The sequence below is a fragment of the Anopheles darlingi genome, chromosome 3 (genome assembly GCF_943734745.1).
Source record: "Anopheles darlingi chromosome 3, idAnoDarlMG_H_01, whole genome shotgun sequence".
NCBI lineage: Eukaryota > Metazoa > Arthropoda > Insecta > Diptera > Culicidae > Anopheles > Anopheles darlingi.
In genome coordinates, this window is record NC_064875.1 from 51,632,042 (window position 1) to 51,659,773 (window position 27,732).

A 27,732-nucleotide genomic window follows, 5' to 3' on the forward strand; every position below is an offset into this window, starting at 1 on the left:
GACAGACAAAGGAGGCCTGTCCTTTCGGTCGCACACCGATCTGACACCGATATTGTTTACGGAGTGCTTCGGAGCACCGCGCGGAGACGAGAACGAACCAACAAAGCGAAGGCGAACGACGAAAAGGAGCAAAACAACGTTCTTCGTGCACGTACTTGGAGTATGAGCTTGTAAATACACCAGCATCTAGCCAGCCAGCCAGTCAGCCAGCCAGCAACCAGTAACGGGTCAAGTTTTATGTGTTTCCGGCTTCCCTTTTCCTTTCTTCGGCCGTTCGGTCGTCAACCCTTTACAGCGCGAGACAAGACACTTGAAGTACTGCAAACGGGCATTAGGCACGATCGCCGAAGTGCACCTTGAACGCAGCAACAACAACAACAACAGCCGCGAAAAGAGCATCCGCGGTGCTGCTGCCGCTCGTTGACGATAAGCACGACAACGACAACGATACAGTTGACGTACACACAGACACATACATAGATAGGAACGGCACAACAGGATGAGCTTCTTCAGCTCGCTACAGCAGTACGTGACGAGTGGTGTGGCTGGGCTTGGCCTTAACCCGCGCCGCTTCTCGCTATCGCGCCAGGAATCGGCGGAAGGTTCATCGGGCGGGGGGCCCTCCGGTGGCCACTCGTCCTCGTCCTCCTCCGTTACCTCACCGTACGGTGGTATGGGAGGCGGGATGGGCGGTGGTATGGGTCACAGCCCGGGTCTCAGTCCGGGTGGGCCCGGTAGCAGCGCCAGCTCCGGTATGGGTTCGAGCCACGGTTCCGTCAGCTCACCGGGTGGAACGGGCGGTACGAGTGGTGGTGGTGGCAGTATGGGATCGGCATCAGGCACCGGTAAGTACTACAGTCCTGCACCCATCCCTCCCTCTCTGTCTCTGTCTCTGTTTCTCTTTCTCTCTACCTCTTTGTGTCCCGTCAGTGCATTTCGCGTAAAAAGGTTAAACGTCACTTCCGCTTCCGCTCAAGTATGGTTTGGAGCGCGCGAGCAATGTGCGCAATCACACATACTGTTGTGTGTGTGTGTGTGTTTACTTGTGCGTCGAGTAGGCGGCAAGATATGGTTGTTGAACCCTCCCTCCTCCTTCGGCATCGCCTCAACATCTGGGCCACATGTTTCGGTTTCGGAGCAGCATGCTGCGATGTCTCGCTGCCTTTTGGGGGGGGATACTAATGAAATATGGCTCCTCGGGACTCATGTTGGACACGAATATGAGAAACAGTTTGCAATGACGGCACCTCTTGGTGGTGCGTTTGTATTCCTGGTAGAGAGAAACGAAACAACTCCTTAGATCCAAACGTTAAGCTGCCAGTACACGATACCAACACGGTACCGTGGAAAATATATGAAAACAGAATTTAATTGAAGTTGAAGACGAAATTTATTACATGTAGATCTTTCACTTAACTTACTCGGTTGGTAATTCGTTCGAAATCTGCTGTCAAAATCTTAATAGACACTTAAACTCATTGTAAGCCTACTATGATGCTTTTACACGACTCTTGTTTTTACATTATGAAATAGATAAAAAAATAAATAACGAATAACAAATAACTTTACAGTTAACAGTTGCAATGAAAGCAGCTATCGTGTACCATGGGCATAGTTTGAAATAAATATTGCACGATACTCAATGAAAGCGTACAGCAAACGAATGGCACTGTATCGCAAGCGCGCGAGCTACTATCATGTTCTGAAAGCTTTACGCTTCAATGCATGTACAAAAGAAAGCGGAACGGGAATGATAAATGAGGTGATGAGTGCATAACTGAGCATTGCATTACCTTGGGGGGGTTCTGTGTTGTTCAACCTTCATCAAGCTATGCCGAGCATATGTTTATCAAATGCTCCAATCTCGCGTGCTCTATAAACAAACACGCACACACACGCGCGAAATAAATTGTTGCCTCCTTTCAACCAACCTCAAAAGCAATCGGCACATCGGCCGCAAGCTGTCCGTTGAAAGGCATTTCGCCTGAAAAGTAGCAATTCACCCCCACCCCGCCAGGATAAAGAACCAACCGCGCCAACCAACTTGCATAAATGAGCGGCAGATAAAAAATTAAGCAAACATTCCCGTCCGTTCATCCCATCGCCGCCGCCAACCAGCTGCCAGTGTTGCTGAAGATGGATTATGTTGTGACATTATGGAGTGAGCGAAGAAGAGCACTCGTGCATCCGGGTCCACCTTCCTCGAGCGCAACTCATTCACCTGTCAGGCTTTGGGACCCTCGATGAACTGGAACCCTAGGCGAAGAGAAGTCATTCAAACCAGAGACCGAGACCAGAGTCCAAGTCCAAAGCAACCACCACGACCGTATGTTGATTTTCGAATAAAAAAAAAGGCCCGGTCTCGGTTGGCCGGGTGGGTATAGAAATGATACAGTTGGCAAAAGAATTATTAATCATCAGCACCAGAGGCGGCGTCGGACAGAAGGGATGGCCACAGGCAGTCCGGTGTAATCCGGTGGACACGTAAGATGGCAGTTCTCTTTCATTTTCCTCTTCCATTTTTTGTTGTACTGTCCACGAAAGTCTTCCTCTTCTTCTTCTTCTTCTTCTTCTTCTTCTTCTTTTTCTTCTTTCATCGCGCTTTTTGTGTGTTGCTGATGGCTGTTGGCGCACAAAGGGGACAAAAGGGGTCTCTTCCTTTTCGTTCACCAACCCGAACCGCCCAACCCGCACGCGTCACGGGCACTCTGGGGAAATCCTGGCACGAAATTGAATTTTCGGTGTCCTGACTCGACTCGAGCGGCCAGCTTCATAACTGGACAAGGGATCGATTGCTCCCTTTGAGGTGGGTTTGCGCTCGTGCTGTCGGGTAGAAGTTTGCTTCTTTCTTTTCTTTCGTCGCTTTTCGCCGCTGCTACTTCGACTCTTTCGTTAGTTTGCTTTTGAATTTGAATTATTTATTTCCTCTTTTTTCGGCGTTGGGCGACAAGGTGACGCAGGAGGGGTTGAAGGGAGGTGACCAAATCCAAATCAAACACCCGATAAAAACTCGAACCTCATCAAAATGGCAGGACAGGGGAGGGGGAATGGGTCTTGCCGTGAGGATAGAGGAAACATTCGAGGAGGATTGATATTATTGCTTGTCACACCTTTGTCCCGCCGCGGTGTGCCGTCAACGATGAACGAGGGGGTGGGTTATGCTAAACATTGCATCGTAGGATAGCTACATCGTCCACCAGAACCAACCATCCAGTTTCCTGATCCAGTTTCGGGACGCGATCGAACGTGAACAAACAGCGCCCCGTTCCATTTTAAGACGTTGACGTCCTTTAATCGTTTCGGTTCCGATTTTGTTTCTGAAATGTGATAGCAACCCCGCACTGTTGCGTTGAGGAGTTGACGAACCATAAAAAAGGATGTTTACTTTTAGATTTAGCGTTACAGGTTTTAGTGCCCATCAGGGAATGTATATAAAAGACACAATCAATCCAACATACCGGAGCGCTTTACAAACTTGCAAACTAATTCAATAGTAAGTAATTTTGGACACAAAGCATTGCATTTAAGTATTGAATACTATGCAGCTACAGTTAGATTGGTTAGGTTTTACTTACGATCACAATCTCGATATCGTTTAGAGTTCTCTAAAACAAAAAGCGGGCAACACTTTCGATTACCGCTTTCATGACATTCCCAGTACACCAGCCTCAGCCTGTTCTGATCTGTTCCAAGAAAATCAGTAGTGAGCGTAGTCTGCTTGGATAATTGTGCTAACTACCGAGAACATAGCAACCTGCCAGTGCTACCAATCTACTGAAAACAGTCGAAGCAATCTATGCGGTTGTATCAAACTGAAATGCACAAAAAACACAACAAACGGTGTTGGTATTAATTGTTGCTAACGAAAATGAAAAAAAAACATATGCGAGCATATTGTGCTCACCACTGCTTTCCATTCTTTTTTTTTCTCTCCATTTTTCCGATTTTCCTCTGTTTAAGTAACCTTCTTTGAATCACAATAAAAGTTGTTGAAAGGAAAATCTCACATCGGAACACATTTTAAGATTATGTTTCCTTTCATACAACTACAACAGCAGACAGGAAAATGCGAAACAAACTTCTTTACATAATTTTGCTCTAAATTTTCATCAGCAAAACGCCCATCATACTGCCTTCACTGTTCTGCTAATATCAATGCCTACATAAGAATTCATAAATTCTATCGAACTTAACAAATTGAAATGTTTTCGTTCGAAATGTCCAGCTACTCATTGCATGAAGTGTGGATGCCTTTTTCACCCTAGCACGACGCAATATGAACACACGGAATTCCTCCCATTCCTGTTAAGCTGCGTAAGCTGAGCGAGGTTGAGTGTCAAACCGCACAAGAGATGGAAAAACATTTCCCGGAACACGAGCTATACCACCCTTACGGTACATTATTTGGATCGGTTTTTGGAAGCAAGTGGAAGTGGGACGAGGGAAACCAAGTTGCGTGACTATTTATAGACGGCAAACGGTTTGCCATTGCCAGCTTTTCATCGTTACCGGTGGGTGCGGGAAACGCAAACACAAAAACCAACAGAGTAACCCCGGGAAAACGCCTAACACCGGCCAGGAGCACACAAAAACCCTCGACTCAACTATGGTGAACGCTGGAATTAACTTCGTGGAAAGATTTTCCACGAAACGGGTCCACGGTTCCCGGTGGCCGGTCGGTCTAACGAGAACGAGAGATAAGCTTCTATGAGATGAACGTGCACGGTCCAGCGCGTTCCGTTGCTGTGCGTTCTTCTATATATGCAGCACCGGCACCGGTAGCGACAATCTGATTCCCACGCCCCGCATTCGTAATGGCATTCGACATCGGACCACCGGGCCGGTCGCAGCTCGGAACAGAACGAGAAACAATCAACGAGAACCGGCCTGGGCCACACCTGACCTGCCGATAGTTCAGGCGTGCCAACATAAATCAATTCCGCATTCGGCATTTCGGTTCGGCAGCCTCTCCCTCTCCCTCTGTCACGCTCTGTCACGCCTGGCAACTCGCGCCACGGCCACGCTGCTCCTGATCGAAACCACATTCGAATGCGAGCCAAGAACCATATTTGATTCTTGCTTCGCTTCGCATTCCGACTCGCACTCCAAGAGCGAGACCGTATGGATGGCCGTTCATTACTTACAGGAGTCCGGTATGCCCGTGTTGGTGTCGTATGTCCGGTTGGCCCGAACGACATGGAACTCCTTGCCACGCGGTTTAATACATCGCGCAGGAAAAAAAAGCGGATTTCGCTTCTCCGACATTGTCTTTCGTCGAGGAAGGAGCTTTGGTTCGAGGAAAGAGCGCTCGCAGCCTCGCAGTTCAGGAACTTCATTCGCACGGATTCGCAGAAGCCACGCGTCGGAGCAGCAGGCCGCCCGCCAAAGAGCCTGTTGCCCTGTACCCAAGCGATCCGTCATTAAGTGGTGATTTGCGAAAGCGAATGCACGCCCATCCCTTAGTGTTCCGCCTGCTGCTGCTCTCAGGGGGTGTCGAAGTGTTGAGTTGCTGTTGGCATAAGAAGCAGAAGAAGAAGGCGGAAACGCCATTTTTGCAATGGAATCGTAATGATAAAAGCCTTCCACAACGCTAAGGCTACTAATGGTACAATTACACTCACTTAGAGACCGAATGTAGGGAGAGTGTGCACTAGCACATACACACACACACACGCAAACGCATTGCTGAGAGATTCTTGCCTAGGGTGTTTGGTAATGGCAGCATACGGTGGTAAGGTCCGGGGTGCGCACTGGCACACCCCTAATCAGGAGCATGTTGGTGGAAATACCGGGGAAATGCCCCAAAGGGCGAGCGAGCACAGGGAAGGGAGGAGAAATAATACCTTAATGCTATTATCATTGCTAAACGATCACGTTCCGGTTCCGCACGAATCGCTGGAACTTGCTGACGAAGCCGAAGAAGGGGGCGGCGCGAAAAGTTGTAAGAAGAAGCCTCGCGAAGCCTCGCGAAGCGTCGAAGCCGACCAGGAACCGAAGTTGACCAATCAGTTCCATCTTTGCCACCATTGCTTGCCATTCCGGCAGCATACGGCATTTCCGGGGGAGGGGAGAGGGCTTAATGCAGCGGCCAGGTTCACTTCCATTACTCGTCGGCACTATAATTTATGAACTCGCACCGTGCACCGTGGATACCGTGCACTATTTCCGGGCGAGGGTGCCCTCTTTCCCTTTGCGCACAATAGTGAGAGCTTCTCGCTCGCGCTGCCCCATTGGCAATGTTCCTCTTTCAATCGTCTTAAGAAGCTTTACTTCCAAGAAGCCCCCCTTCCGTTTTTCGTTGCCAGCATCTGAAGATCTCTTCTTTCGGGCGTAAAGAAGGTTTCTTTAGTTTTTCCCTTTTCTTTTCCTTTTGGTGGCTTATGGTGGGAATGATGGTATGGTCTGTAAGGACGTCGGTGATATTCAAAAGGGCGCTGGTGAATGGTGAGGATGCTGTGTAAATTATGAACATTTCAATTCCTGTCTCGAGTATTAACAAGGACACTTGACGATTGTTCGATATTCGAAAAGACCATTAACGGTTGAAAATTCCAATGCCAAAAGTAAGATTGTTGTAATTTGTTGCACCAAACCTAACTTCATCTTCTTCAATCGGTGACAAGCTATGGAAATATGTTTCATTCGTTAATTTTACCCTAAAATTCGTTAAACTTTGTTATTGATCGTTAGGCAGAGGCGATTGTATTTTTTGGTAATTTATTTTAATCTGATTAAACATCATCATTGTTACTCTTCAATACAATATTTTTAAGTATTATTCAAAATTTCCGCACAGACCGTGTTTTGAGGAAATTATAGGGAACAATACAACAATAGCATCTATGCTCAAATTCACTTTGTGCATTGTTCATCCTAGCTTGGAGCTCGGTAATCAGAAGTATAAAAATCGATATTATTTTGTTAGATTATTAGTTTTCCGAGAAACTCTCGTTGAATTTTTTACACAATTTTCCAATTTTAGGAAGCAAATTGTTGTTCTTAAAGTGATGAGTTCACGAGTGTATGTTTAAAAACTCAACGTATCAACAAATTTTATAAAATCTCAGAGGGATTGCCTTGAAACATCAGTATATTTGTCATAATTCCTCCAGTTAATCCAAAGATTTGATACAATATATATAAAAGATTCTTTCGTATGCAAAACATACCAAAATATAAAACAACATATTGTATAGCTCTATTGTTTAAATGAAATAAAATTAAATATAATTCTATGTTGAGTTGAAACTTTGGATTAGCAACAAGCAAGTGAAGCAGAAATATGCAGTGAATGCACTAATATTACTCTGCATTCATCAAAACACTTAGGCGAACAGCAACAGGAAGTGTCTAACCTAATTGACGCCACGCTGGCAACTGTTCAATATTACTTTCTACATTAACTTTCATTCTTTCTCTCTCGCCAACGCTTCCGTCACTGACGTTTTGCAAAAGCTCCAATCATTTCCTGCGAGCTGGAAAAAATATTGAAAATATTTAATTAAACCCGTCACCACCTGCTAGCACCTTGCTAATGCAAGTGCTAGTGACCACTGCAAAGGTGACTGGTGCTCACTGGACGGGTGGCTCGTGAAACGCAACGTGCATTAAGCAGAGGATATTGTTGCCAGGCTGCCGGGACTACGGTTGAACATTCAAAGTGTTGTCGTACCCGTTAAGCACCGACAATCAAGAAAGGACTCCTGCCGCTTAGCAACAGCCGCATGCCTACTAGAGCGTGCAGCATATTGCGTTGACTGGCCAGACACTCTGTCATTCTCTTCGTGGAATAAGTATTGGCAGCTTATTACTTTGTCAACAGTTGGTGTTCCTCGGTTGACGCATTTTTTGCGGCCAATGCCGTTCCTCGTGAACAACGTTTACCAGTGAGCAGAAATTCCTAGACAGGTTCATTTGTATTTAATCTTTTATCCCCCGTTTGGTATACAAAACTTTGCACAATTGTTCCAGGGCGTTTTACACGAATAAAAGAAATTCACACAGATTTCCATCGCGTTTATGGAGCACTCGAGCCCCTCGACCAACTCTATAATCAAGCCCATTAACCGTTTACACAACGAAAAACATCATTTCGTGACACGAATGGCGAGGGCGCAAAAATTAATGTCGAACTATCAAATTGAAACGTTCACACTAAAAACGACCCCTCCTCATAAAGGCCGCTTGTTTGAGCCAAACGATACGAGCAAAAAACAGAGAGGGGCCACGAACAATCCCCAACCATTTGATGGACGTGTTTGAAGGTACCCAACTCGACCATCGTCCAATGAGGTTCCGTTCCGTACGATGAAGTGCTTGCCACTGATTGCGTGTCCAGTCTGGCCGTCGAACCGGATGTGAAGCACGAAGCCTGCGCCTCACTTCACAGCCCCGCCGTACCCTAAATTCCACGTTTTCATTCCACTGCCACTTGTTGGCTGCCCTGGCATTGGCCTGGACCTGAACGGCGCTTTACCCAGAACAGTACAGTTCGCCATTTTCACTTCACACTCGCACCAAGTCCGAGAAGGCGAAAAAGCCCATTAAATGAGGGGCGTGAGCAAAAGTGAAAAGAAAAATATCATTTATTCAACTCCACTTTGGCCAAACACCTCCGTCTGAACCTACCCCCTGAGGGGGGGTTTGCTGGATAATTTGGCCGCCGCTTTCATGCCTTGAACCGGAGGGCTCAGATTACAGACCCAGCGTAGCCACCGAACGGCTATGACGACGATGGCGATGACGCGAAACACGATCCACAATCCAATTCTTATCCGGTTGCTAAGGGGTCGCGGCAGGAAAAATAATCAAATATTGTGCTCCACGCAAAATGCTTTAATCACTGCCCCGGGACACACACACACACACGCACGAGGCACGAATCGGTCTCGGCGTAAATAAATTATTCCGCTGGCCATCGTGGCCACGGTACACAGAACATCAAACTCGGTGATGTGGGTCATTGCGACCGGCGACGAGTACGCCACGATTGAACAACAGTGACCGAGCTAAAGCGAGAAATAAAATGATTCCCTTGGCCACCGGGAGCAAACATTACGCTTCGAGAGGCGGCACCGGCTGGACTAATTAGGATTTCGTGTCAATCCGCCAAACATGTCGCCGTCACGCCGACCGCAACAAGTGCCAGTGCCAGTGTCGTGAAAAATGGTGCTCGAATGTACCGCAGATGGGAATAAAAATGAAACACCCGGAATTGGCGAAGCTTTTAGTTTCGGTCTAGCGTGTCGATTGGGCTCGTCTAGACATGACAGACGTAGCGCAAAGTGAACCATTTAAAACACATTTGAAGCAGCTTATTAGTTGTTTCGTGGTACTTGAAATAATTAAATGTGCTACCAGGAGGATTATAATGTTGAATACGAACGAAAAGCGTTAATACAAACATCAAACATTGAGTTTAACGATAAACTGATCGTGAGTGCGGTTGAAAGTAGCTGTTGGAACAATTTTTTATTACCCGTAGCACTCCCGTTTACCACATCGAAGGTTATCCTTTAATCAATCCCACGAGTAACACGATAAGCCACAGCAAATACATCCCCATCAATGCACGAGCCTTGAATACTCTGCCATCTCCTGGTGGAATACCGGTTAAGACATCGAATCCACGAAGAGAACACCCAGAAGCTGAAGGGGGAATCGTCTTGGTCAACAGAATTGGTTCGTGGTTCCAACCGCGCAGATACGCGGCTTCACTCGACACGATTCATAAATAACGTAACTCCCAGCAGTGCTCACGTCCAGCCAGCATCGACATCCGCCACACTGCCACAGCGAACAGGAAAGGCCACTACTGTTGATGCCTATTCCCATAACATCCACCAATCTCCCATCAAACAACACATCGCACGTCCATTAGCGTCACGGGGCCGAAGTCGGGCCCGAAAAAGGGAACCTGGCAAATGGGAAAAATGAGCACACGCCAGACGAAGAGAGAGAGAGAGAGATAAAATGCCGAACAAATATTAACTAATCCCTCTGTGTAAACGGTTTCGCCTTGGATCGCCGTCAGTCCCTTCCCTTTCCCTGCTTTGCGCCGCGGTTCGAGTCGAAGTCGTGTGAGCGCCACGTAATCGATCCGAGACGAGAGATTTCCCGATCGGTTCATGCGGTTTCCGCTCCGCGCCCCCCGCCGAAATGGGTATAGGATGATGTTGATGCTGCGGGCACAAACTAAACGAGAAACGCGGCCAGCAGTAAGTAGACGAATTGGGCATCATGCTCATCCTCTTTCGATTGCCATTTTGATTGCCATCAGGATTTACGCTAATGCAAATCTCATGACGCCGACGACGACGACGACGACGCGCAGCTGACGTAACGTGGTACGGTTGGTGGTGGTGTTGGTGAAGGTTGACTACCATCAAAGGAGCCGCGTCGCCTCGCCAAAAATGGGAGAAAAATGATGACGTCTTGATAACGCGGGCTAGAGTTTGGGTTATTGGGAACAGCACAGCAGAAGGATGAAGCTTGCTGGGACCCCGACCCTGTACTGGATTTATCGTCATCAATAAGTGGTTTTCGATTCGAAGGCCGATCAAACATTAAACATTGTGCTGGTTGCTCGAACCCCCTTCTCCACCACACAAAAGGAAGTTCAACAAGATGTATGAAGCCCATACATTACCTGCTACTGCGCTGTTGACGTTTTGTACAAAACAAACACAATAGGAATTGTTGTATTGTTGAAGCCCGGTATGCGGCAATTTATGCTACAAAGTTACAAGAAGGCTCTTTGCTCGGCCTCCTTTGGCTCAATGGACCAACCTCAAAACGGAACAATAATCATTCATCATTTCTCCTGTCCTCCCGCCGGGTCAAGAATGTCCAACAATATTCATACTCCCCGTAAAGGAACCTCCTCGTGACATGATTTGAGGGAAGATAAATTCCTAAATGCCCCCCCCCCCCCCTCGCAGATGGCCTTTTGCGGCCCTGGATGCCCTTATCATAGAGCAACGCCTCGAAGCCATCCACCTGACGACAACAGCGTGCACTGCGCTCGGCGCACAACATTCTACGACGACGACGACGACGACGACAATGGCATCATAATGGCAACAACTATGGCGCTCGTCCCGTGCAAAAACAAGTAAATGAAAAAAGGCACTTCAGGATACAATACTCGGCGAGTAGAGAGAGGGAGAGAGAGCACTCGGCTCGACAGCGCAGCAAAAAGTGAACCCTAGCGGCAGCGGCAACTTAACTTAGAGAAGAAAGACAATACGTCGCCCTTCCCTGGCGGTCATATTACGGAGCCACCGGAGGTTGACGGGGTCCCGAAATGAGTTTTGCAGGTTCGCGTTCGGTCCGAGGATATGAGAGTAGAAGAAGAGAAAGAAGCGAATAGAGGGTGAAAAAAGAAAACCGACATTTCTTTTTCCCCGGTCATCTTTGTCATGCTGGTTGAAAGGAATGGGCCGCGGTGCCCGGTGTGGAGTGGTGGCCGGTACAAAGAGATTCTTGCGCCTCAAACCGACCAGCCTCTTCTAGCGGAACGAGAGCTTTGGCGGGTTTGGAAGTCGAAACACCACGAGCAAAGTGTCAAAGTGGCGAAGTTCTCGAGGGGTTTATGTGAGGGAATGTTTCGGAAACGAACATCAAACATCGAAATTCCTAAACGATACAACGCTGCTGGTATGCGGCTGCTGACCATCCTTGCGAAAGGCGAATAACTCTCACTGCACCCTCCGAAAAAAGGCGAAACCAAAATAAAGCGCAAACCAAAACGCTGGTTATAACCTCACCGCTCAGTGCTATAGTGCTCAGCGAGCATCAGGGCATTAAGCCCATAAGTTGACGAAGAAGCAGCTTTCAACAAAATTAAAAGGATGGATGTAACAAACTGCTTTGTGAAGCCGATGCCCAAAGAGATGAAAATGAAATACCCTCCCGCCAAAAACGGAGTGAGCGAGTGAAAAGCAACCAATTAGTTACTGAACTTTACCGGGGCAAAGGCAGAGCGGAGCACGAGATGAAAAATTTCCGTGCGCTTTTCTTTTCTAACAAATCGTCGCTCCACAGATTGTGTGCGCATTGTGCGTCGACTTCCGTGGCAATCCGTTCGAAAACCGTTCCATTGGCCGGCCGGGAGGATCGCGAGCCCGAGAAGGGCTTTCCCAAAGGGGAGGGGCCGACAAACTTCGTGAATAAACAAACAGTTAATCCAATTATAACGCAGCGATGCGTCGGCCTCACGGGCACGGGGCCAATGCTAGCGAGCACAATTCGGCCGAGTAGCCAGGCCATATACTTTACCTTTTTTTTTTACTTTTGCTGTCGCCGCTGCTGCTGCTGCTGTCGGCGTGCCCGCCAATTGTTTTCTTTCGCGCGAGTGTTTGAATTGTCGAAGAAAAAGCGAACCAAAGGGACCCGAAGACTCCGGTGGCACAACGGAAAGAGTATTGCTTTTTTTTTCGCCCTGCCTTGTGGTTGTTGTTTTACATCCATCCTCCTGCGATTTCCCAGCGGCTGGTGTAGTTAACACACCGTTCTACTGTTCCTTCTCACAATGCTCGCATTCGCTATTTACTGCAAACCCCTTATTAGCACTTTCGGGGGCAACTTTTATCTGCCGCAGTGACCCTTGCAGATCTTGTGCGAGATGTAATTGAAGAAATTGCTTTCGTTACCCCAATTCTTGGCCAATGTCCGACGCTATAAGCGTGCTGCTGCCTTCACCCTAGAGAGGGCTATTCGTTAAATAACACTTTTTACAGCAGAAAATGCTGACTACAGTATAACGAGACGTATTGTGCGTGTTCGGAAAATATCTTCACTAGATCCGAATCATACACACCTATGGGCTCCATCGATGGCATTATATGGCTTCTTCCAGCTGCCAGACTCGCGCTCACGTACTCCAACACCGCATCTCACCGCACCCCTTAACATTAAGCCCAAAAGCTTTCGACGATGAGTTCATGGAAATGCGAGTCGTGCGAGCTCGAGCACTGATAAACGCCCTTTGTTAAGCCCCACGCTCCCACCCATTTCCTTTTTGTGTATTGTGTGAAGAATCGATTCAATCCACTTGTCTTTGACATTCGATTCCGGGCGGGCTTTGGGTGCTAGTTTGCATAAGCTCCACTAACCCGCTCCCGTTTCGCACTTTTCGTACCGTTGATTGAAGCGATTTGTGAGTTCGAGGAGATTCGAGGGGTTTTTGCATGACAATGAGGCCCCTTCACGAGGGGGGGTGGTGGATGGAACATCATCCCATAACTTCGGCACCATCATAAAGCATTTAATGCTGCTGGACAGGAGCCGGCCGTCCTGTGGTGATGCAGAAAAAGCTTTACAACGGCCACGGTCGGGAAATCGCAATCCTATAAATGGAAGACAATCTGAAGTGCAGAGACAGACAGAGAGAGAGAGAGAGAGAGAGAGAGAGAGAGCGATGGCATCGTTTTAAGCCTGCATTCAAGGGTCCTTCTAGAAATCTCAAAATGGTTCCATTTTGTAGTCTTCATTATCATAACAGACTCGGTTCCTAACGACTACCTCCCTTGTAAGGGCTTTGTCGTAAACCGCACGCCCAAAGACGAAATCCCTCGCATCCGCACCCGAGTGCACCCGGAGAGACAAGATAGAGTTTGTGGAGACTATCTGCTGGTGCTGGTAAAAATGGCCAGACAAAAATATACTTTACCACAAACCTCACAAAAGATGTGCTCCTTCGTAATTGTTACTTGGAAAAAGGGACATTCCATCACTATGTCGAAACTCCTCGAGAACGCCAAGACACATTAGGGACGCATTATGGAACCAGGAACCATCCTGACACTACACCACAACCGATGCCCTAAGTGAACACGGATACTGACAATCAAATGACACATCACAGATTGCAGTAACAGCGTGGTAAAAACATTTGAACAAGAGTTCCGGAAGGGGAAGCCCACACGAGACCACCGTCGCGCCGTGCAGACCGAGCTGTCATCACGCTCGGCAACTTTGGCTGAGTTATTGCGACCGGAGTGCACACCAAACACACACAGACACACGAGAGCGCGCGCACCACGACTTCTATGACAATACCAGGTTGCCAGGTTACGTTGGGTGGTGTGTGCGGTGGCGTACCGTGGTCATGGGCCGGATGTCTGTTTATCCGGTGCACTCCGGTGTGGCACATTCAAAGCTCGTTTGCCGCACGGTTTATGACCTTACCGCGCTTTGAGGGGGCTTTGAGGTTATGGTTCGCAAAGTTGCCAAGGGTTTTCCGCGATCCCGACCCGTGTGTGGTTTGGTCCATAGTTCTGTGTGCGCGCACACACACGCACACTCACATGTACGAGAGAGTCGGTGTTTCCTTTCTTGATTTGCGTTTTGAAAACAATCGGAACGGTAAAGTTCGGTCCGAAAAGCGAATTCATCGCAACCCATTTATTGTATCGAAAACGGGGGGGTGGAAACAGGAGGAAACAGGAGAGGAAAGGCTAGCAGTGGCACCGACCAGCGACTGGCTGTTTCGGAATGCACCGCCCCCGGAATGTATGTTGCTACAACTTCCGAAAACAATTACAAAGCCATGCCATGCCGTATGCAAAACAGCGTCACTATAGTTGGGTCTGGCTTCGAGCGCCGGCATGGATGCATGGATGTGGAAACAATCGACACACACACACACGCGCGTGCACACACTTGTACCCTCGCACAGAGAATGGTGCGCCTACTGGGATGCCGACGAGCAACAGAATGCACCAACCAACCAATCATTTCCACATCTAGGGCAGCCGCCACCATGGCTTACTATGCAAAGGGCTCTGCTGGAAGCTCTGTTTGCGCTCGCATATGCAGGAAGCCCAGAGCCGGTCGCTCGCTAGGCAAGCACTAATAGGACGAACCTCAGCATCAGCAGCAGCACTCCCAGCAGCAGCTTCCAGCCAGCAGGATGTTCAAATTAGTGTAGACACACATAATTCAATGATTTCATTAGGGTACAATAGCAGCCCATCCATCTGCGGTCCGTACACGAGCACCCTTGGCCTTGCTTCACCACTTGGCCCCTGAAGTGCACTCTGCAAGTGCTTGTATGTGTGTGTGTGGCAAGACTTCAACCTCACACACGCACACATGGCTGAACGTTGGGGCTCGAAATCAGTGACGAAGGGTACTTCATCTAATCGAAAGACGCTGCTGCTTCACTTCGATTTGAACCATTACCACCTTACCATCGGACCGTTCCCCTCCGTTGCAGCGTCTTGAGGGTTCAGTTCCAGCTGCCCTCCAACTGTCAGGACCTGTCAGCAGAAGGGCATCTTTTGAGGTTAGGTTGTGGCTGAAGATGACGTTTCGATCGTTCACTTTCAGGGGGCTTTAAATTGCATGAAACAACATGTGACCAACCTTTCTCGTCGCTTGTCCTCTTGTGGCAATTGTTTAATAAATGTCCTACTCTCATCCTTTCTCGCTCTCTTTCTTCCTTCCTCGGAATCCTCGGAATGGAATCACCGACGGCAGCGTACGGGAAGGGACCGGCGACGTCGACGCTGGCCGCACCGGGCACACCGCCGATTCGGCGCCAATCTTCCGGCCGCGGACTGGACGCACTGGTGCCACCGCCCCGCCAGGGCTCATTCCGTGGAGGCCGCAGCTCACCGATCAATCCGAACCCACCGGACAAACCGTCGTTCTCGGTGTGGAAACGGCGTCCATCGTGGCCCGAGGTGGAAATCAAATCCTCGTCCGGGTAAGTACAGTACAGTGCCCGCTGGTTTACCCCCCTGCCGCCCACCATGCCATCCATTCGTTCGTCTTCATCCCTCAGTCGTCAGCCAGTTCCAGTAGAGCGGAAGGAAAGTTAGTTAATCCCCACCCAATTTTGCCCATTACATCCGTTTACTCTGCGTGTTTGCGCGTGTGTGTGTGTGTATGTGTGTGTTTGTCCCCTAATTGTTCTCGACCATCTCTCGATGATTCTCTTCTACGAACTCCCCGTTTTTTTTTTGCCCACGAAACGAAGATGCCCTTTAGTCAACGAGCGGTCAATGATTTATGCGAATGCAAAGGATTTATGCAAAGAATGGCAAGAACAGCGGCCTAAACGAGCGGCACGAGCGGCGCGCAAAACATGCGTAAACATGGTTGTTCATAATTTATCGCTTGGCCTCCGCTTATTGGCTCATTACTTGTGCGACGTTCCTGCGGCCCCGGCTTTCCTCTTTCCGCCGCTCACTGCTGCTTCCTCTTTTTCTCCGTTTCCTATTTGGAACCGGGGCAGCTTATAATTGCTTTGCGCCGCTAAATTATGCCAACGGGCAGCACGCGGCACGTTTGGGTTTATAAATCACGCGATCACCCCACGGTTTTGGAAGGGCGGATCGGATCGGACTGGACTGGACTGGACTGGACTGGCGCTGCCCATGCTGCTGTGCCGCACAAAGTGACCCCCGAAGGTCAGCGAAGGATTTATGAAGAAACTTTTCTCGGCTTTCCTGCCCTTCCCCCCCTTATTTATTTGTATTAAAAATGGAACCAATGAAGGGCATTTGCGCCATTACGATATGCATCGCGGATTACGCGGCAAACACCAGGATCAGGATCGGGAGAATTTCTGAACATAAACCAGCTGTCGGTAGCAAGCAACCCTTCCGATGGGAGGTGAAGGAAATCGTCTTAAAATGTGTTTCGCTGCGGATAATTCGTTCGTAATACGTTCCCAAAAACCCGGGCTTCAAATTACCATATCTACCGTCCCCAATCCTCCATCACTTCACGCGCCCATTAATGTGTTCTATTAGTCGATGGCTGCAGTGACGGTGGCAGTAAATCACGGGATTTCCGCGGCTCACCATGGCATGCCACACCAAAGGGACACACACACACACGGGGGGGATCGTTTAAATCAAATTAAGGACAGGGCCGGTTTTGAGGCCGTGGCATACGCCTATACAACGCGCCTCATTTTCCGTCGTACACAAAAGACCCGGAACGCCAGAAACGCCGAAAACATTAAACTTGCCGTGGCACAAACAACGTGGTCGCCGCCGTGGTCGGTAGCTACCATCCGCTTTGGTCACCCGTGGAACAAAAGCGGAACCTGCACGGAGGGGTGGGGAACGAAAAATTCATTAAACTAATTTCTTTAATCTCCTCGGTTGCGCCGCAGTAGTAACCCCCCTGGGGCGTGGGGGAGACCACACTTATGCACTCCCGGCCCCGGACCTTCTGTTGCACCTTCGGTAGCGCATCGCCGCCATTTATGTACCCCCCGAGGGGGGATGACAGGAGGAGGGGGTGCCTCACATTAATGGACTGGACACCGCAACGGCAGCCGGAAATACGACGATGCCCTGCGATGCCGTTCGGGTTCGTTGACGGAACCCCGACGCTGGCTTGTTGTGGTCGGTGTAGCGGCCAGCGGGGTAGCGGCGGGTTGCTTCAATTATTTTCGATGAAAACCACACCAAAGCAGGCCACCGGTGGTGGTGGTGGTGGTAGCCGTGAAACGAAACCGACCACCGAGCCTCCATCTCTCGACCATCAGCAACAGAGAACCGAAGTAGTGAACATAACCTCAACAACGCGTGCGGCGTGCTTGGATGAACGAAATTATTTTTAAAAACCACAAACACACCAGCGTGCATGTTTGTGTATGTGTGTGTCTGGGATGTAACAACCAAGCCGACCTTCTTTAAAATGAAGGCGAATGGCGAACGCCAATAAAGTGCAGGATTCTGATACTTTTCGGTGCGAACAGAACACAACATTGGCCCGCCGGCAGACATTGCGCCAATAACATATATGATTTTATGGTTCAGCATAGCTGCACCCGGTGTTTATACTGTCATATCGCGTGGCGTGTAGAGAAGCAGCAAATTGACAAAATTAATAGCCAAGCAGCCCAGCCAATACGTGCGTCCTTGCGCTTCGTTCCTCTCGTTCTCTCTCTAGAAGGTCGCTTGGACCACTGGGACAAAGCGTCCCAACCCCGCCCCGGGGATCCAAAAGACCACCACAACCACGGGTAAACAATACCCATTTAAACTTCTATTGGTCTTGCGACGGGAGAGTTTTCTCCGTTTTTTAATTGCTTTCCAAAGCGACGCGCCACACCAACCAACCGGAGGAAATGCCGTGCCGTGCCGTGCCGTGTCGGGGAGCAATTGGAATTGGAAGTTCGTTCGAGTTTCCCCGGTTTTTCCCGCCAACCCCGCAATGCTTAGTGTTCCACCACCGGAACCAGCACCAACGACCACAATGATGTGGTGTGGAAGAGGGAAAAGAGAAAGAGAGAGAGAGAAAACTCAATTCGAAACATCTTCGATACTGAACGGAACGGAAGGACGGAAGGAAAGTAGTTTTTTCCAGTAGAAAGCACACGGACACAACACCAGGTTGCGTCACTCGGTTGCGACCGACCACACGCTGTCCGTGTCCCGTGAGTGTTATTGGCCAATGGGGTGTGTAAGTGGAGTGGGGTGGGGGTGTGGGGCGCGAACAACCGATCAGGACCCACCGGACCACCGGAACCCGGATCGATTGTGGACGGTGTGGAAAGAAGATATCATCCTCCGTTTTCTGTCCTTCGCTTACTTGCTCTCTGTTGTCCATCGACTCCCAAAGCCAGGTCAGCACTCCACAGCACTCCATTGTGTGTTTCGAACGAAGGAACGATGTCCAGGTCCGGGTGCTTCGCCGAATGGATGGATTCATAAAGTTTGCTTAACGAAATCCTTGCGCTTCAATGCGGCGCTGCCTTCCATAAAGCATGCTCCAGCATAAAAGGGATTCTGCTGCATGATTTAACTTAAAAATGTCCGAGGTCTGTGTGTGTGTGTGTGTGTCTGAGAGTGAGTATAACATCCATCTCCTGCTACCTTCTGCTGCTCATAATAAAACCATCAGCACCCACCAACAAACCCACCCGTTCTGCTAGAGACATTAGGTAGGGCAGCTGTTCCTCCTTTTTCCGCTGTTCACAAAAGAACCTCTCTGACCATCATCAATAGCGCCACACGGAACGAGATCCTCCAGATTAACAGACTTCCAGTCTGCCACGCGCACACCCCCCTGGCCCCTTCCGGGCACTGAGGAGGAAATTATAAAAAAAGGATTCACGTTGCTTGGGGACTCGCTAGTGTTTCCGGAGCCATCCCTTAAATAAATAATGACCCCGAAGCTAACTGCCGGCCACCGGTGCGTGCGTGCGTGCATCTGGGGATCCCCCCTCCCCCCCTCTGCTAAGGCGAACATTTGGTAACCCATTTCACGCACACAGTGCCCCGTCATGCTGTCCCATTGTTTTCGTAGCCCTTTTTCTCTTGCTTTTCTATTCAAAAGCATACTAATTGCTTCATTTGCCCGCACCGCAGTGTGCCCTGGAAGGAAAATCATTAAAATGTCCCGAACAACAGCCCCGGGAACTTGGGTGTTGTACAGGAGAGAGAAAGAAAGAGAGAAAGAGAGAGCTTGTACTTTTATGGAGTGACCATACATCCATAAATGTAACGCACCATAAGCACCATAAGGTTGTGTCTGTGGAGCTCAGAATGGATATGCTTCAAAAATTCAATTACAACCAAGTGCCGGCATCAAGTTCCCTCGTTCTAACTGCGTCTCGTCGTCGTCGTCGTCGTCGTCATCGTGGTGCTACTTCTCTCGAGCTCGAACGCTCGAAGCACACAAGCATGGAAATTACATGCCAATGGAAACTCATCTCCAGAACAGATGACTAACCCCAACGCCAACGAGCAGCACATCAACGCTTCGAAAGCTTCGAAATTACTCGGCACCTCCACTCGGGGCCGTCACTCATGTCGGAGCGCGGCGTGTGTGTGTGTGTGTGTGTATGTGTGTCATGTTTGCCAGGAGATTGAAGTTTTTGGACAGCATAAATAATTGGTACCGAAGCGAAGCGAACCGAACGTCGACGTGGTGTAGCGATGAAGATATGTAGAAAGAAAGATCGTTCTCACCATCATCATGCTGGATGAAAGGTTGGCTGCCATTGGTGGTGGCATTCATGCCGTACAGCATCATGAAGCACTGCACGATGATTAAGCACAGGGGGCGATGCGAACGAACGCCCATTTTGCCCAGGGAGAGGGCGACCTTCTCCCTTCCGCAGCACATTCGTGAGGTAAATTATTTTTCACTTACAAACAAACGAACCCTAAACACAAATCCCAAAAAACAGGGACCTTTCTTTTAACAACAAGAGCTTCCTCGAAAAAAAACGGCGCTTTAGTGAAGCTCCAGTTAAAATATTGATTTTGTGCTCTGCCATCAAAACGGCCGAACGCGTCGTGTGCGTGTCCGCTTTGGCGCAACCACCAAACTCAAAACAAATTTACTCGCTGACCATGAAAGGAATGCGGTGGTCGCGCGCGCAACGCGGTATTTGTTACTGTTGTTGGTACACATGGTATTTTGTTTGCGGTTCGGAGTTATTTGAAGGTTCCCGCAAGGAACAGGAGTTTCGTTTTTGGTATAACACCAACACGAACCGGAGCAATGCGGATAATGCCAATGCGCCAGACTAGTTCAACAGGATTCACGATTTATGATTAGCGTAAATCCGGCGTGGTGTCCATCACCTATCTCACCCCCCGGGGCTGCTCCAGGGAAATCACGGCACGGCACATCACTTTTACGATTGAGCTGTGCGTGTGTGCGTGAGAATTCCATCTCCTGCCAGCTCTTTTTACGATCCATCCAACTGCGTTACATTACAATCCATAGCCTTGGTTGCCATAGCTGCTCCGACATTTAATTAGTGCTCGGTTGTTGTCCGTCCCCTTCTCACGGGCCCGTTGGCCGCATAACTTGCCCTTCCTTTTCCCTTTTGCCACCAGTGCGCGCTCCAGTTTTACGGTTCGTCGCTCCGTCCGGGAACATTCCGGCCATACTACTAGACTGGACTTATTAAGGATTCAAAGAACCGGACAGAGTGTCGACGGACCAGGACCGTAGTGCTTTTGCGGTGAAAATGGTGTCACATTGGCCTATGTCTACGAGCTGGACTGGACTGTCCGTGTTGGAATGTGTCCTCTAAGGATGCGAAACATTTGAAACATTGTCGCCAATCGGAAGCGTCGCGTCATTTGAGCCAGACGTTTCCCCATGTTCCGGGCAATGAACGTCACGAGTCCGTTCGTTCGTCCTTCCTAGTAGCCGTCGACCAGTAGGCGGTGGACCGAAACCGACCATTCTCGCATCTCATTTCTGGCACTACAGCAGTGACAGCGGCGCCTACCATGATCCAGTCAGCCAACCCGTTGATCGATGACGCAAATCCTGATCGCCGTCAACTGTCAAACGGTCCGGGGACGCCAGGGTTACCGCATGATGGGTTGGATCCGTGTCGAACGGGAACGCTCATCGTGCGAGCCGCTTCGGTATTATGTCGTGAGGTATAATGATTCGCTGAACAGCGAACCAGGATTCCGACCAAGGATTACGGAGGAAAACCGGAAAGCCGAGCTTAAAGGTGCCGAAAGAACGACAACACCACCACTGCCACCACTGACATCGATAATAAGCCAAAAAGGCTCGGTTGCCAGCTGGAGCGTGTCGTTACCGTCGCCGTCGCTGCCGGATGCGCCGGAACGGTCGTACATTAACTGCAAAACCATTCATCAAAAGTGCTGCTACGGGTACGGGCGCTCATGGCGCTCTGGTCATGGCGCGGGACCAGCGTTTCGGATTTGCGACGTGCCACCGTTGGTTTCCGATAGTTTCGGTGTCGGTTGCGAGAGGCGAACGTTCGGATGTGGTTTTGGCTGCGAGCCAAAACACTTCCGGCCCGGAAACCTGTTGCCTACCCAGAGAACGAGAGACCATGACCGATCGTCGGTCTGACAGGAAAGTGGGTGGCGTATTTGGAAACAAAAGGACACCCGCCACCCGAGGGCAGACAGAGCCAAGCGGAATCCACCTGTTGTGCTCATCATCAGTGCACCACCAGCGTTGATCAGCGAGTGCACACGCGCGCCTCCCCGCCCCGGGGGGGAATGATGATGACGCTCGGTGAACAATGAATCAACGGAGGGAAACAGACCAGGTCCCCGTCCGCTGGTGGCGCTTTGCCGGGCTATAATGAGACTTTTGCTCGTTTGCCTTTTTTTCTTGGTTTGCTTGGTAGCTGTTACTAGCAGCCCATTCGCACCGTGCACTGTTGGCAGTTGCAAGCTACAGTGAAGTAGGTACAGTGTGTCTGGCCATTGCGCAACGCTTGCGCTGCGAAGGAACAATTACTTTCGACATCGTAGCTCATTTTGCCTGTCCGGAGAGGATACCCGTGTAGCGTAACTAACGGCAACAAGACGGTTTTCTAATTTGAGTCATAAATGATTGTTGCGAACCGTGCTTGTGGTGTCACAATTATCCAGGTAATCAGTAAAATGCATTGTTCAGGTATTTGTCTGATCTGATAACAGCGATTTTAATTGCGAATTTTCACACTAACTTTTATGCCTGTAATGTAATGCCGTTTCTACACACAGCTGCCTTTTTGGTTTTACCAGCGATTTTTTTCTAGCGAAGGAAATGTTCATATATACATAAATAAATTTTGATGTTCATAGTCTGAATATATATTTATATAACACGTGTAGAAACACATTTTTCTACACACAACGGTAAAAGTTTTCTTTCGCTAGGACAGTTCGTTGGGGGAGACATTTTATTTTTGTAAAGCTGTGTGTAGAAATGAGGCACTGTATTATTCTAATATATTTGAAGTTATCATAACTATACAATGGGAATACACATTAATGCTACATAACTTCTCGTCTCAATATACCTACGTATGCGTCCGTATGTGCGAGAGTGTGTGTGTGTGCGTGTATGTATGCTATGCGTCTAAGAGACAATGCGATGACTAAAACCCTTTTCTTTATCTACTTTTTTCTCTATCTCAACCTTTTGCTCCACGAATCTCTTGTTTGTGCTTGCCTACTATTACTACTGCCGCTGCTACTAGTACCATCACCACTACCGCCACTACTACTACTACTAATTCTACTTATTCCGTGCTTTGATTTTTAAATAACTTTGTTCTTTACCTTTGCCTCCCTCTTTACAACTCGACCACGCGCTAACACGGCTAATTCCGGTTGAAACCACAAACACACACAAAAAAAAACCATCACCACCTCAACCGCTACTACCACCGCTACCTTCCTCGCCACCCGTAGTTACCCTTTGCGGGCACCCCTGATCATGGTGCAACCGGTGGCCGAAGAATGCCCTTCCCCGTACGGCCCAAACGAGCACGGCGTGACGGAAATCGTGTATCGTTTCGACAAAATGAACCCACCCTATAACAGTGCCATGACTGCCAATAGCAATAGGTAAACGCAAATCAAACTACTTCACTCCGCTGCACTCCACCCCTAGCCCAGCTTCAGCCCGATCGTACACTACATTCTCCCGGTGTCGTGTCCTGTCGTCTGTGTCGTGTCCTGACGTCCTGCCTCTTACCCCTTCCTTGTAAACATCTCGTTGTTTTGTCACTAACTGTACCGCTCAGCCAACAATCCTTCGTTCGTCCTTCGTTCTCGAACTGTTTCGCTGTCTCTCTCTCTTTCTCTCTCTCGCTGTCTATTTGTCACACGCACATTCACAAGCATACACAAGCACATACGGCCGTACGTTTGTTTGATATACGCGAGTGTCGCAAATCATTTCTAGCTGTCATTCTCTGTCAACTCTTCAACTGTCTATTTTATACAGTATCTCTTTTTAACTATTGCTACGCTTTGATTCTTACTTCTTCGACACTACCTACTACTTCTATTCTTTCTTCGTTCGTCAGCGATGTACTTCTTCTCGATGTGTGTTTCTCTCTCACTCTCTCTCTCTCTCTCTCTCTCTCTCTCTCTCTTTCTCTATCTAATTGTCACTATTTTCTTAATACCTATGGTCAGTGTAAATATACGTATGTTGAAAGTGTTATGTCGATGTCATGAAACTCAAGACCGTGCGTCTCGTGTCCATTAATATTGGAAAGCCTTTAAATGGTGCCATTATCCGTAATATTAAAACATTCTAACATTTGTAACAGTCTTTTTTGATAAAATCTACGTCAAGCTATCATGAAAATTTTTCAAACCAAAAATGGATTATTGCGAATTTAAACAACGTTTCTTATAGATACAGGTACTGCTTTGGAACTTAGTAAGTAAGCCAGTTACTTACTCTATTTAGTTACTCTCCAACAGCGCATGCAGCGCTCGGGCCGAGTTGGTATTTCTGCTGCATACAAGTGAGAGTAACGCAGGCATTCAATGTTTACACCACGGAGGTTCGATTTAAATATGCACTTCCCATCTGTCCTCCCACATTCGTGGCAACAAAAACAATTTCAATCCAAATGCTCTTAATGGTACAACAATTGGTACTAAACTTAATTTGCAACACAACAATGCGCCCTGGCAGAGAGTTAGCTGCAGTTGATCCTTTTACGTGCCATGTGTTCATATGCGCATCCATGTATCGCTGTCTGCCTCTGCTTCCGCCACCTTCTTTTCACATTTGTCTGTGTCACTGAATGTAAGTCGTTGCAAGTTGATGCCGGATGCATCCTGGACCTGGTTCGTTGGGATCGCATCGTGGCCACGAATCGTAACCTAAAACGTGAACACAAGATAGGATAAGGATGGTTAGAGCGAAGAAGCGAGAAAAAATAGCGAGACGAAGTTTCTGCTGACCGCTGCTGCTCGTGATACCTACCGCGAGCTATCAGCCCTGCATTCTGTGGCCACGGATATTATCATATAAAATCGTTATTGCGAAGGCGAGCGGGCGATGGCTGTCTCTCTACCGCAGTCACTCAGATTCGCTTTCTATGCAAATCTGCCTTTAATGCGTCTTTAAGTGGCGATGTGGCTGGGCTCTGAGTCGCCGAGAGTGATGCAGGACAGGACAGCACAAGACTGGACGAAGGACGAAAGACGAAACGAAACGGACCGGACGGATGGCCGGGCAATGAGAGCTCATGAATAGCGAAGCGAGCACAGCCGCAGAGCTCCGACAGACCGAGCCGGTGGCGAAACGTGGCCGGAATGTCAGGCCGGTGTCAGACTTTGTGCCGACCACCACCACGACGACGACCTTTTGCGTGGACGTAGCCGCCGAGTGGACTTAGCGTTTTGTGCAGCACATCCTTCCTTACCGCGAGTGAAGTGAAGTCCGTTTGGTAGCTCCAGCACGTACCACACGAAACTATACGCAGCAGATTGTATCGTACGCCCAGCCCCCCGAGGGGCATTTGAATCAGCATCAGCATCGTGCGCCCACTGCGATGGACGCGAGGAGAGGAAACCAGGGAGCGCCCGTTTTTTGTGTTTTTTTTTGTTGTAGCTGCTGCCGCCCCCGTTATTGTTTCGTGGCCGCCTTCAACCTCCAGCTCGTCGTCGTCATCGTCGTCATCGTCGAGAAGGAATGAGATAATAAGCCTCCCGGCTTCATAAAGCGATATGCAAATGGAAAACATATGAAGACGGCGGTGATAAGCCTCGCCGTGACGCGGAGGATTATGAAAGTCATTAGCTGGAAAGTAAGACTGCTTCTGCTGCTTCAGCTGAGCAGCTCCTTTCACCACCGCTACTACCACCACCTTTCCCTGCTTGCAGCAGAACGAGATGTTCCTCGAATCATTTCCATTCAGATTTTAATGATGCATTGCAATGTGCAGAGCACCTGGAACTCCCAGGTGTCCTGGCTGCGTCCTGGCGGCCATTATCACCTCGACGGCGGGCCCGCTGCTGTCTGTGAATTATCAAGCGCATTAGCTCTGAATAGCCCTCCGCAAAAAGGGAAGCCAAAAAACCCAAAACGGGGAAACCCCGAAAAAGTTCACTCAGGAGAGAAAGGAGAGGAAAAGCCAGCTACACCGACTTGGCCCATGTTTAACATAATTTTCCATGTTCATGCTCACCCTCCGGCGGAATTATGCATATTTAACTCGCAGGCAGTGGGGATGCTCCGCTGGAGCTCGAGGAAATCGCGATAGCGAAAGAGGTTTCATTACCTCCACGAACCGGTTTTCCTCCGTTTTTCCGGGAATCAATGGCGCTTCCAGGATCACCACAGCCCCTATTTATGAGTTTGTACCAAGTAAATGTACCAAAAAGTAAGACAAGCCCCCCTCGCCTCCCTCCCTTTCCTCGCAATATGCATGTCCAATGCACTTGTGTGTGTGTGTGTGTGTGTGTGTGTGTGTGTGTGTGTGTGTGTGTGTGTCGGTGAAAAGTCGATGGAGGAAGGGGGCTTGTTGTTGTTTTGTGGAACCACGCAAAAGCAGCAAAATTTCATTCCCCACACTTTTCCCCATTTCGCTGTATCTCCCTTCCCTATCATCCTATCCTGCCCGCGTGATTACACCGTTCCACCACGACCACCAGAGAGATTGACGAGCTGCTGCGCGTGCTGTTTGTGTGTGTGTGTGTGTGTGTGTGTTTTGATGGAATTTGCCTTCATGTTTGCGTGTAAAATGGTCCAATGTTGTCATATTTTGTCCTTCCTTCGGCGATGCCATTCATTGCGTCCGTGCACGATACACCAGCCAACTTCGATGTCCAAAAACCCGTCGGCCAAGGCATTGACACAAAGAAAGTCTCTTTCCCCTGTCTCTCTCTCTCTCTTACGCTCCCTCCCTGCGTCCTCCTCTCTGCCACCGTCACAGCTCGTGAGGTTATCGAATTTGCGATGTTTTATTACGATTTTCCACCCTTCTCGATCTTTCTCGGTTTTCCGTTTTTTTTTTTCTTCTTGCTCTCCCTGGCCACAACAGCGTCCAGGAAAATGATGGTTCCTACTTCGAAAGCTTCACTGCCCTCTCGTGGAAGAACGAAAACCGGCGCATGTCGGCGGTCCGGGCGGTGGAAACGCGGGCCGAGGTACTGCCGGAGAACGACAGCGAACGGCAACCGGACGATGACGTCGAGCGGTCGGAGCAGAAGGAGCACCTCTACCTGGACGTGCTGTACGCGATTGCCAACACCGTGGGGGCGCCAGCACCCGGCGGACAGGTAGGTCAAACGCCCATCAGGAGCTCCTCCTCCTCCTCTTCCGCGAACAAGCGGTCCTCGGGGTGCGGCGCGTCATTTGACGTTTATTTTATGTTGTGTGTTTTTTTTTTTTGTTCGGTTGGTCCTCGGATGGGGTTGAGAGGGGTGGGAGGGCTGCCCAGATACACGTGTATCCTCGGTGAATCATCTGTCGGACGGAGGGGATAGGGATTTCCACTTCCATTCTTCTTTTTTTTTTCGCCCTCCCTGGGGGGTTATGTTTTATGAGATACTAAGACGGAGCATATTATTTGGCGAAAGCGCCATCTGCGAAAAAGTGTAAACTTCGTTTGTCTTTCGTTTCCCCACTGAGACACTATTACAATAAATGTTCGATGGTGTTGCTTTTCTGTTGAATAACTTTGATGGAATAAGTTAAGGTTAAACTTCTAAGCTAAACCGCTTAATGTGTTTTAGCATAACTTCCTTTCTATTCTCAAAAAAGCGCTCTCTAATCTTTAATCTGTCTGTCTCTCTTTCTCTGTCTCTCTATTTCTGTCAACTCTATCCCCCACCCCGTACTGTACCCACCACGCACGCCTTCTCTCTAATCACACACCACTATCAACTCACTAATGTGAAATGGAATTTGAAAACATAATCATGTCGCGCTGTGTGGATGGGTGGTTGGTTTGATGAATCGTCTCAAAATTATCTCAATCGTATCGTGTCTCCATGCTCATCACGAAATGGC

General features: G+C 48.9%; 1 protein-coding gene across 1 annotated transcript in view; it reads left to right on the forward strand.

The window, feature by feature from the left end:
• Nucleotides 1-27,732, forward strand: part of LOC125955786 (BAI1-associated protein 3) — a 54,453-nt gene that overhangs the window by 348 nt on the left and 26,373 nt on the right. Inside the window, exons 1-3 of the mRNA XM_049686972.1 lie at nucleotides 1-845; nucleotides 15,484-15,712; nucleotides 26,762-26,999. The exon at nucleotides 1-845 is cut by the window's left edge and continues 348 nt beyond it. Coding sequence (XP_049542929.1) covers nucleotides 500-845; nucleotides 15,484-15,712; nucleotides 26,762-26,999 — 813 coding nt within the window. The 5' untranslated portion in view covers nucleotides 1-499. The remainder of the gene's footprint in view (nucleotides 846-15,483; nucleotides 15,713-26,761; nucleotides 27,000-27,732) is intronic.